General features: G+C 47.0%; 1 protein-coding gene across 1 annotated transcript; it reads right to left on the bottom strand.

Annotated features, from left to right (window-relative positions):
- Positions 1–7225: 7225 nt before the first annotated feature.
- On the bottom strand, positions 7226–9899 carry LOC119289790. The gene is made up of 4 exons (XM_037569008.1): positions 9426–9899; positions 9083–9272; positions 8354–8569; positions 7226–7718 (listed from the first exon to the last, which is right to left on the bottom strand). The coding sequence occupies exons 1-4, from the start codon at positions 9842–9844 to the stop codon at positions 7485–7487; spliced, it is 1059 nt and encodes a 352-aa protein (XP_037424905.1). The 5' UTR covers positions 9845–9899; the 3' UTR covers positions 7226–7484.
- Positions 9900–12054: the final 2155 nt, after the last annotated feature.

Here is a 12054-nt window from a genome sequence, read left to right as displayed (position 1 = left end):
AAAAACCACAGCCACATAAACGCTGACGCGTGGATGCCTATTGGTCCCGGTTGGTGCCACCAACCGGGACCAAAGGCCCTCCTGCCTGGGCTCAGGGGACAGGCCACGTGGAGGCCCTTCTGTCCCGGTTCTGGATTGAACCGGGACTAAAGGGGTCAGGGCATTAGTACCGACCCTTTAGTCCCGGTTCATGAACCGGGACTAAAGGCCCTCACCAACCGGGACAATAGGCCCTTTTTCTACTAGTGTATCAAGACTAGCAAAGCTTAAAGGGAAAGGAAGGGGTAAAGTGGTGAGGTTGCAGCAGCGACTAAGCATATATGGTGGCTAACATACGCAAATAAGAGCGAGAAGAGAGCAAGCAGAACGGTCGTGAAGCTAGCAATGATCAAGAAGTGATCCTGAACTCCTACTTACGTCAAACATAACCCAGAAACCGTGTTCACTTTCCGGACTCCGCCGAAAAGAGACCATCACGGCTACACACACGTTTGATGCGTTTTAATTCGGATCTGGTGTCACGTTATCTACAACCGGACATTAACAAATTCCCATCTGCCTATAACCGCAGGCACGGCTTTCGAAAGATTATACCCTGCAGGGGTGTCCCAACTTAGCCCATGACAAGCTCTCGCGATCAATGAAGGAATAGACCTTCTCCCAGGAAGACCCGATCAGACTCGGAATCCCGGTTTACAAAACATTTCGGCAATGGTAAAACAAGACCAGCAAGACCGCCCGATGCGCCGACAATCCCGATAGGAGCTGCACGTATCTCGTTCTCAGGGCAACACCGGATAAGCTAAGCGTACAGGTACAGACGTAACCCAAGTTGCCAAGGGATGGCCCCGCACGGTGCTCTAGTTTGGACCAACACTTAGACAAGCACTGGCCCGGGGGGGCTGTAATAAAGATGACCCTTGGGTTAATTACTCCCAAGGGAAATATAGGTGGTGGTGAGGCAAATGGTAAAACCAAGGTTGGGCCTTGCTGGAGGAGTTTTATTCAAAGCGAACTGTCAAGGGGGTCCCATAAATCACCCGACCGCGTAAGGAACGCAAAATCCGGGAACATAACACTGGTATGACGGAAACTGGGGCGGCAAGAGTGGAACAAAACACCAGGCATAAGGCCGAGCCTTCCACCCTTTACCAAATATATAGATGCATTAATAATATAAGAGATATTGTGATATCCCAACATAAATCCTGTCCACCATGGGGCAATCTTCAACTTCACCTGCAACTAGCAACGCTATAAGAGGGCTGAGCAAAGCGGTAACATAGCCAAGCAACGGTTTGCATAGGAAAGGTGTCAAAGGTTAGAGGCTAACATGGCAATTTGGGATGGCTTGATAAACAGGTAATAGGTAGCGCAGCATAGCAATAGACACTAGTAGAAAAAGGGTCAAACGTGAAGCACATTAGTGCCGGTTTGTAAAAAACCCGGCACTAATGTGATCAATAGTGCCGGTTCGAATGGCTATGCATTAGTGCCGGTTCGTAATGAACCTTTAGTACCGGTTCGTGCCACGAACCGGTACTAAAGGGGTGGTGGCAGGCTGGCGTCAGGCCAGGGCCCCACGAGCCCCTTTAGTGACGGTTTGTGACACAAACCAGTACTAAAGGTCTAACCTATAGTACCGGTTTGCGTCACCAACCGGCACTACAGAGTCTTAACCTATAGTCCCGGTTGAAGATACAAACCGGCACTATAGGGCAATTTTCAAACTCTCCCCCCCCCCCCGTGTATCTCGCCATTTCAGTTTTGAAAAAATCAAAAGAAAATGATAAGAACTTCAGAAAATAAAATCTTTCGAGAGGTAGTTATATTACTACATCTACTAGTTAGGAAAATTTGAAAACTTAAATTTGGACATGTTTTGCAAAAAGTGTAGGGAAAATGTAAAACGGCTATAACTTTTGCATACGATGTCGGAAAAAACATATAATATATCAAAAAATTCAGCACGAAAATCCGCATCCGATGGAGACCGCCTACGGCATGTTTGAAATTTTTTAGAATCCTCAAATTCCAAAAGGAAAAAAAGATATGGTCAAATTTCAGTTTTTCTAAAAAAATTGGTTAAATCTGGTCAAACTACTTATTGAAGAAGTATTAATGTTACTACATAATTATTCAAGAATATTAGTGTTACTAAATAATTATTTCAATTATTTGAATTTTGGTCAAATATGGTCAAACTATGGTCAAACTGTGGTCAAACTATGGTCAAACTTATTATGAAAGCGGTAACATAGCCAAGCAACGGTTTGCATAGGAAAGGTGTCAAAGGTTAGAGGCTGACATGGCAATTTGGGATGGCTTGATAAACAGGTAATAGGTAGCGCAACATAGCAATAGAACGAAGCAACTAGCATAGCAATGATAGTAGTGAGATCCAGGGTAGCGGTCATCTTGCCTGAGATCCCGCAAGGAAGAAAAACGAGTCCATGAAGAAGACAACCAGACGTAGTCGAACGAATTCTCACAATCGCAACAATACCGGAACTAAGAAGCAACACCGGAAAGAAACAAACAACATGCTAAACACACAAGCATAATCATGGCATGATGCACAATCAAGTATGATGCATGTTCGGTTAAATGAGGCATGGCATGGCAAACTGCAACACACAATACTACAAATTAAGTGGAGCTCAATATGCAACGAGTTGCATATTGACAAAACACCACATGCAATTATTTAGTTTGATCTCGGTTATGTACCCAACAATATTAAATGTTATTAGCATGGCAAGGGGGTGAAACATAATAAAACTACCTATCTAGGCAAGTTTAAATGAGGCCGGAAACAACAAACAATAATTCCGGAAAATCCCCATGTGCATCTTTTAGATTCGGTACTGTTCTGCCCTAAACACAATTTTATTGTTGTTAAACAGGAAAATAAAGTGCACCATGTTAAACTAGGCATTTTTCCACCCCATTTACATATAAAGTTTATTTAAAATTGAGCTACAGTTATTTAGTTATGAAATAAATCATTTTAGCATGGCATTTATGCAAATTAATGCAAACAGCAATTTAAACATTTTAAACATGGATGAAAATGAAATATTATTCTACACAAAATTCTAAGCATTTACATATATAAAACATTTTAATATGATGCACGGTTCTAAAGTTATTAAATGCATGATGCTTAGGGGGTTTTCTGCAAATCTGAAAATCACTTGAATAATAGACAAATCGTTCCGCGGGAAAAAAACATGGATAGGGCCGAATCTGGTCAGCCCAAAAGTGCACAGGAGAGGGCTGGGGGAACTGCTCACCATGGGCCAAGCCCAGGTCGGTGGAGATGGCGCTGGCAGGCTGGAAGGGGGCGCTGGGCCTGGCTGGCTTCGGCTGGGCCTGGCGCTGGCTGCGGCTGCGGGCCTGGGCTTGCGGGGCCCACGCACAGGGGCACGAGCGCTCGTGCTCGGTCCCGATCGAGACGAAGGCGGCAGACAGCGGCGGGGCTCCGGCAAGGGCCGGCGAGGCTAGAGGAGGCCATGGGGGCGGCGATGGCGTCCAGATCCGGCGAGGGAACAGCTGGATCCGACGTTCCCTAGGCTGAGGGAGGCCGGCGACGAGGTTCCTGGCGGCGGCGGCGGGGTTCCTGCAAGGGGAGAGAGAGATCTGAGAGAGAGAGAGAGAGAGAAACCAGAGGGAGAGACGGGAGAGAGAGGGAAGCGGCGACCTGGGACGGCGGAGAGGGCGGCTCCGGCGATGGCTGGAGGAGGCCGGCAGCGCGCGAGGCGCTCGGGAGGCGGAGGAGCTCGCGGGGAGCCCGGCTCCCGCGGCGCGGAGCGAGGCGCAGGGACGGGCGAGCGCTGCGGGACGGCAGCGCGGAGCGAGCCTCGGCCCAGATCGGGGCCCCGGCGGGCTGCGCACGGGCTCGGACGGGCCCGAGCGGCTGGAGGCGCGGGGTGAGGTGGCGATGCCACATGACGGCGGGGCAGTGGCTGGAGACGGTCAGGGGGCGACGTGGCGCGCGTGGATTGGTCCGGGGCACGCCGGCGGCGGCGCCAAGTGGCGGAGCAGGGTTGGAGAGGCGCGGAAATGGAGGGGAGCGGCGGCTGGCGGCTGCGGGGATCCCGAGGGGGAGGCTAGAGGTAGGTGGAGGGGCTAGGCTGCCCAAAATGGAAGGAGGGGGTGTTCATATAGGGTTGGGGCTAGGGTTAGGGGGTTTCTGCTCCGTTTTCGGACATCGGATCTCGATCCAACGGTCCGGAGCGGAGGTGGTTAGATAGGTGGGTTAGTGGGCTGTGTGAGAGAGGCTTGGGCTGATAGGAGAGAGAGGAGAAATGCAGCCCGGCACGATTATCGGAGACCGAAAACGTCCGACGATAGACCGGCTATATTGCGGTTGTAGGTTTAACGGTTGGGCTACCAAATGGACTCCGAATGCAACGAAACTTGGCAGGCGGCCTGTCTACACTATAATAAGACCGCACGACAAGTTGCAACCCATTCCGAGAACATTTTTATGCCACTTATAAAATAATATTTCGGAGGTGCCGCGGGCGCGTGCGAGTGTGGTCGGGCTCAGAACGGACAACGGAGAGAACAGGCGGAGCACGAACGGATGCAAGTTTTGAAAAACATGCGAATGAAATGCAGATGATGACATGAGACGAGATGCATAACAAGAACAAAAAGTAAAACAAAAGACAAAAACCCAACCACGAAGGAAAATAACATATCGCATCTCCGGAAAAGGCAAGGGTCGGAGTTACGAATATGGAAAGTTGCATCGGGGGCGTTACACAATCCCAACCTACAACATGAGTTGTTTTCAGCTGACAAAGAAAGTGTGTAAGAATATCACCTCGCCGATGGCAAAGTACTAGTGGGGGAGCTCGCTGGACAAGAAACCCCTCCATTGGCTAGCGTGGGACAAATTGACACAGCCAAAGATCAAGGGTGGCTTGGGTTTTCGGGATCCTCAAGTTTTTAATCTGGCACTTCTTGGCAAGCAAGGCTGGCGTCTTCTGACGAATCCTACTTTACTTTGTGCAAGGGTTCTGAAAGGGAAATATTTCCCTAATACAAGCTTCCTCTAATCCTCGATCCCCAAGAGTGCTTCTTCGACATGGAGAGCGATTATAGCGGGAAGGAAAGCCTTGGAGACTGGGCTCATCCATCGGGTAGGTGATGGTTCCTCAATTTCTATCTGGAACGACCCTTGGATTCCCGATACTGTCACTATGAAACCGGTCGGCTGATTAGGGGATGCCCCTCTCGCGCACGTATCGGAGTTGATTGATGATTACACTGGAAAACTGGAATGTCGCTTGTTCGCCAAAACTTCCTTCACCAGGATGCTGAGGCAATTCTAAATATTCCTTTGAATAGTCAGGAGGGGAAGACACTTTGGCGTGGGCACTGGAAAAGTCACGCAACTACGCTGTTAAATCAGCATATCGCTCTCTAATGACTTGCAACGAGCTTAGCTCTCTAGAGGAAGGGATGACTACGGATACTTCATCAACTAACAAACAGTTGTGGTCAGCAATTTGTAAAATTCATGTGGTGCCGAAAGTTAGGGTTTTTTGGTGGAGAGTTCTTCGCGGTATCTTGCCAGACTACTCGACCCTGAAGCACCGATATATCAAACCAATTGGATGGTGCGACATCTGTCTAGCAACGGATGAAGACTTGATGCATGCGTTGATCTCATGCTCACATGCTAAGCAGTTTTTGATTGTGGCAAAGGATCGGTTTGATCTTCAATTACCGAGGGTGCATCCATTGACGTGGGCACGTGATATTGTGCTAGATCCCATGTTCACAGATGACACTCGATGCAAGATCATCACAATCATGCATGCAATATGGACTTCCAGAAACAAGTGGACTCATGAACAAGAGGGATATGATCCTGTCCAAGCACTCAAGTGGATTCTTGAAACCCTATAGTTGCTTGATCTACCTGTTCGCCGCACCAGGGTGCTGGCGGGACAGGGCCAGAGACCCCCCGACGCGGGGTGGATTACCATCAACACTGATGGTTCGGTATTCCCGGATGCACTTACAGGCGGAGCTGGTGGTGGTGCCCGTTGCCATATCTGTAGGGGCGTGGTGCAAGGCGCTGGCCGGTGTTTCAGATCCATTCATCGCCGAACTTCTAGCTTTCCGGGAGGGTGTGATCTTCGCTCAGTTTCGCGGGATGTCACATGTGATAATGGACGTCGATAGCATGGAGCTGGTCACCCAATGAAACTCGCGAAGCAACTCTCGCTCGGTTGCAGCGCCTATCTTACGAGAACTAGATGATATAGTCCTCAATTTTGTTTCTTTTTCGGTTCACCATGTCAGTAGGGAGTTTAATACTTCGGCTCACTTGTGTGCACAACGTGCTTGCTCGGCTAAGGGTACGGAGTGCTGGCTAGAGCAGAGCCCCGTTTTTCTCCTTGATTGCCTTTGGGCAGACTATAACCGAACGATCTTGAATTAATAAAGTCTTAGTTTGATGCAAAAAAAACCCTGCGTGTGTGTTGAGAAGAAACAGAGAAAAGGCACAAGTGTGTACGGTGCCGTAAAACTCACTGTGCGCTCTTCTTCTACCTCAAGCTCTTGCGTGTGTTTTTCCTTCTTCCTCCTCGGGCTGCTCAAACATGGGAGAGAGCGAGAGAGCGAGGGAGAGGGGAAGGGAGAGAGGGAGAGGACGGGGCGCGGGAGCGCGTCGCTGCGTCGGGGTCGGGAGAGGGAGGACGAGAGGAGAAAGGCCGATTTTTTCATTTTCTTGACGTAGAAGGACCTGGAAGAAGAACTGGAAGCCGGTGTATATATTTGGTGAGCCGGCTCCAAAGTAGAAGCTGCAGAACACGGGCTATATCTGAGCTATTTGAGTGTGCCAGACATGTTAATGCGCTACTATATCTCTTGTGGTACACTGCGTGCATAGATGTTGCCATGTGGAAGAAGAGGAAGACGAAGCAGCCTGGAGTTGTGGAGAGAAGCCCCGACCATAGTGCAGCAGATCCACAATAAGACACTTGGCGTGTGTGCATATTTTGGACTAGTTCTATTACGGTGGGACACACACGATGCTGAATGTTGGAGCAGAAACCATGAGATGAGACTGCCGGGTATTGGCAACAGGGCAGTCGTGGTGCGCGGAAACTGTGCACGAGTGTAGGAGGCTGTGGACTAGCACGAGACCAGGGGTCAGTCGCCATCAATAGCAGTGATACAGTGACGCTTGGGAAGACGCGGATTGGCGGATGCTATATGGATAAAACAATATCTGAAAACATCATTGAACATTGCAAAGGAAAGAGAAAAAGAAAGATGTTACATGACCGATTTGATTACGAAAGATCACAATGCAATCGGCATAGACAAGGGGGACACACCCTTGTTAGCTAGCCATCTTATTGCTGGAACAGCGGAAACGGGAAGAAATCAAACACTCTGATGATTAAAAGGAACATGCAGGTAGCTGCAGGCTGCAGCTGGGTCGAATACTGAATGATTCAGATGGTGTAAACACCAATTGAAGTGACGAAAACATTATCAGTGTTTGCGAAGAAGCCCACCACGGTCTCGTCCTCCGGCACGGTATAGCTGAATTGTGGAGTGCCGATGTCACTTCCAAAAGGACCATACGTTTTGTGGGTGGTGACGATCTCAAATTTTGATAGCCAGGCCCCGCCTCCTCTCTGAGCCCCATTGATCTTTTTCACAAACTCTGATGGGCCAAACTTTATCTGTAAAACAGCACATAATTAGTTAAGAGGAAAAAACGATGTATCATCAAGTATTTATTAATTAGGTGGCAGAACAAAAGATATATACAGCTGCAAACTCCATACCTCCCAAAAACATATAATTCTAAAATAATGTTAGGTCAAACTATCTTAATTTATATAATAAGATATTATATTATATCATACTACTAAATAAGAAAGTATACATACTCTCTCTGTTCTTTTATTTCATAGGTCGCAGTGCTTTAAGTCAAATGTTAATAACCATCTAATGATTTTCAAAACATCCTTATAGTTTCGCAACATATATATGAATTATATACTGTAAAAGTATTTTCCAAAGTAAATCTAAAAGACAAATCTTATATATGTTATGAATCTATATAGTGAAATATACAAATGTTTGACTTATAACAAAACTAATACGTCATGTAAAAAACGTAGCATGTACGATTTTGCAGGTAATATATATTTTCATTATACTATATATATACCTATATTTGGAGTCTTACTGTTTGATAATATTTTCCGTAAATCAGTGTCAAGTTTAGGTTAGTTTGAAGCCAGGCATAAACTAACATAATTTGCAAAACAAGCACAGCCCACATGCATGGTAAAATATGAAATCTACTCACTTCTGTCTTGCGCAAAGGATCAAGATGTACTCGACCCCAAGTGCCAGTGGTGCGGATTTTCCCGTCTTCGTCAACGTAGGAAAATTGAAACCCTTCAACTGCACCTACATGGTAGATTGTCACATTTTCTAGACGTTGGGATTTGCCTTCCATTTCCCAAAGCAGGGAGCCTTTATTTCCACCAACTGTTCCTCTCTTTGTAGGTGCAGGGACGACCTGAATATGAAGGACCATGCATCATGATTCATGATTGTTGGTTTAGCCCAACGAAATGAGAGAGTGAAGGAATGGGGAGAGCCAAACAGAGTCATAGGGCAAAAACGAAGAGTCCTCCACCGCTCCTCCCTCAACCCCTTTTATAGGGGGAGTTGGGAGACCAGGTCTCTTTATGTCTCATGGTAGGGTTTGTATGTACAGAAAATACCGTGGTTTGTATTTACAAAAAATACTACTAGGAGCAACAAATGAACCCTAGGTGGTGTTTGTATTTACAGGTTAAAAATGGCCCTCCAAATATGATTTTACAGGACCTACTAAGCTATGTAATTGAGACTGATGTGATAGTAGGGGTCCCCAGTGTATAACATATTCCAACAATGAGCTCGATTCGAAATAACAGAAAAGAAACGATAAATATTTTACTGCATATGTAATGTAAAGTGATCAGATAACGAGACCACTAGAATATATGATTCAAAGAAGATAAACTGAAATTAATTACACACTTACCTCCTTCATGCGGCAGAAGAATTCAATAGTAAGCGCATGTGTTAATGCACTGTCTGTTACACTATATACTCTTCTCTGGATGATGCCGCGAGCCATTGTGAATTCACCGGTCCCACCTACAATGGCCCACTCATTATCTGCATCATCCTCATCATTAGCTCCCATAACCTGAAGAGTGGACGCTTCGAACCTGCATGCACAATATATATTATCGCTTTTGCTCCTAGATGATAATTAGGCCATTCTCAGCAGTGGTTTCATGCCCCGTAGACTCTCATGTATTATTGGCCTTACATGTAAAATAAAAACCGTGGAACAAAACAATAATAGTTACTCTACGTACCTTTCGACCACAAACACCAGGGTGAACCAATTGCTCCATTTGCCGGCAAATGTGTGCATGCCGTGCGTTTTGGCAACCAGTTTCGCCTTGGAGCCAGGGCCGTCATAGATCCCCCAGTTATTCACAACAGTTTTACCTAGCCCAGTCACGGCATTGGGCTTTATCACATCCGACTGATTCGCGTCCCAGCCTGTCATGATCTGGCGCAGATACAGCGTGTCGACGTTCACCTTGGCGTTCTCCGCGATTCCACCGAAGCCACGAGTGACCTTGAAATTGGCGGAGACGGCGCCTATGGGGAGGCTTTTGCTCACAATGGGGACATCGGAGAGGACACCGATGGTCTCCATGGTGGGGTCGTCGGAGACACCGCCGCAGGTCTCCATGGTGATGGTGGGTTCATCGGTGGGTGTGGCCATTGCTAGCTAGCTAGTGGTGGCGGGGCGGTACTTGACTCAACTTGTGTAAGTTGTCTTTCTATGAAAGCTGATAAAACCAGGTGCGTACGTAGTCCTATTTATAGCCCCGGACGGAAGTGCAAACGAGCTCAAACACGAGGTAGGCGTGCTGCGGGCTGGGCCCCTCGTCAGCAAGGAGATGGCGTGCGGCCATCTGTGGTGGGACGTCTACAGCCCCACGGAGGCCGCCGACGCCCTGGTCGCAAACTGGGACCGGACATCGTTTTCGGATTCCGGCGCCGGCGCAGGCGCGCCACGAGCATCTGTGGCTGCGTATGGCAGAGCAGAGAGCCGGCGTATGGACGTGTGAGTGATGGACAGTCGGTCATAGTTACTCCCTTTTTGGATATGCTGCAACAATATATTCGTGTACAAGTTGCTCTCTAAAAATCAGCTGACTTAGACACAACTCCTGAACGCTTTTGCATGAAGCCAGAGAGGTTATGATAAAATATGTTGCACAGACCCTCCCAAACTGTGTAAGATGAGAGTTTTCAAAATACCCTTCTTAGGGCATCTTCAATGATGACTCTCAAAATACCCTTCTTAGGGTATCTTACTGATTCCTACGCAGTGCACCAGGTAGCTCTCTTGTGCACTGGGACGTTCACGTGCTGCCTCAGCATAAAGCTCTCTTGTGTACTAATTCCTACGCAGACGACACTGATTAAAGCACTACGTGATTTCCGCTTCGGTCTATTGCTGCAGCAGACGCGGCAGCACTAGGCATGCTGATTTCTACACGTGATTTCTGGAATCCAAGGCTGCGGTAGGTGAGCTCTAACTTGTTCTGCCGATAATACAGTGCCCCTCTTTTTTTTATACGCACAACGGCGGCTCCGTGCGCAGACGCTCTTTCTCGAATCCCTTTGGTTGCCTTCTCTACCTCTCTGCTTTCTCTAAGTCTACAAGAACGCACACAAAGAAAAACTCGGTAGGTCAAGAAACGGTACCATGCAAATAGTCAATGTATAGTAACATACATGCGGTCATTAATTTTAGAGTGCTTGTACGATAGTTATCAATTGGACAGGGATACTGCAACGTTTCGAAATACAAATTCATATAAAAAATTCACATGCAAGATTCAATAATACACATGCATTTGGCGTGCTTAGCTATGCTGGAGATTGGCCAGTGGTCACTGGTGCTCTAAGTAAAAGGTGCTCGTGCATCACGGCAGCTCGCGTGCTCGGTGCAGCGTGCGCATGCATGCTTGTGCCTCTGTGCGTGTCTGGCTGCTTGTGTATTGGCATGATTCGGATTGGAACGTGCGTAGAAAAATATCTTTGATTAAAGGAGACTAGGAAACAAACATACTCAGAGCTTACAGTGCCCGTGTGTGCTGAGTGTGTCAACAACGCGGTGATTGGTGCGATGCACGGCTGAGGGAACGTTATCTTCACAGCTGGGACCATTCACCTGGTATTTTGCGTCCATCAAACGATTGATTACGAGAGGTTATATTACTACGCAAACTGTACTGCTAGAGGTAGTTCCTAATAAGAATGGCATTTAGTACGGTTGTTGTGTATCATCGATCTAAGGTTAAGATACATCTAAGGAGCTTTGAGCCTGTAATAAAGAATAGCTCTATGCATTAGTCAATGTAGAAGGTGTGATATTAATATATTTCCTTTTCTAAAAAAGAAAGAGCTTACAGTGCCGGTGTGTGCCGAGTGTGTCGAGGGAACAGCAACAGCACGGATGAGGGAGCTCTCGCGCAGGCGGCTCGCTGCGTCCAAGGCTCCGACCGCAGGGAACGTGCCAAGCACGGTTTGTAAAGTGACGCAAAAACGGCTACACGTCTCGCCCGAACTTCAGTCGTTTCCACAACCCCGTCCCAACTATCCGTCAATGCAATTCGGTACTTCAACTTTATTTAAGCACCAAACATTGGTTACATTATATTTTTGGTTATAGAAATTGTTGTTCATGCCATAACAAATAATAACTTATTCCCAATTTGTTTGTTAGAATTCTTATTAGGCATTATCAAGCCCTAGAATAAATTGATTTACAATATAAACTTGATTTCTTTTAATTACCAAAGTGAGTCAACTAAATTCTGGTTATTATTTTATGCGTGAAATAAATTTAAAATGCGATGAGCTTATTTGCTAGCTACTCTTAAGGCTTAAGCGTGGTGCTAAACAAGTTCGTAATACCAG

The sequence above is a fragment of the Triticum dicoccoides genome, chromosome 4A, assembly GCF_002162155.2.
Source record: "Triticum dicoccoides isolate Atlit2015 ecotype Zavitan chromosome 4A, WEW_v2.0, whole genome shotgun sequence".
In the NCBI taxonomy this organism is placed as follows: domain Eukaryota; kingdom Viridiplantae; phylum Streptophyta; class Magnoliopsida; order Poales; family Poaceae; genus Triticum; species Triticum dicoccoides.
This window is presented reverse-complemented; position numbering and strand designations above follow the sequence as displayed.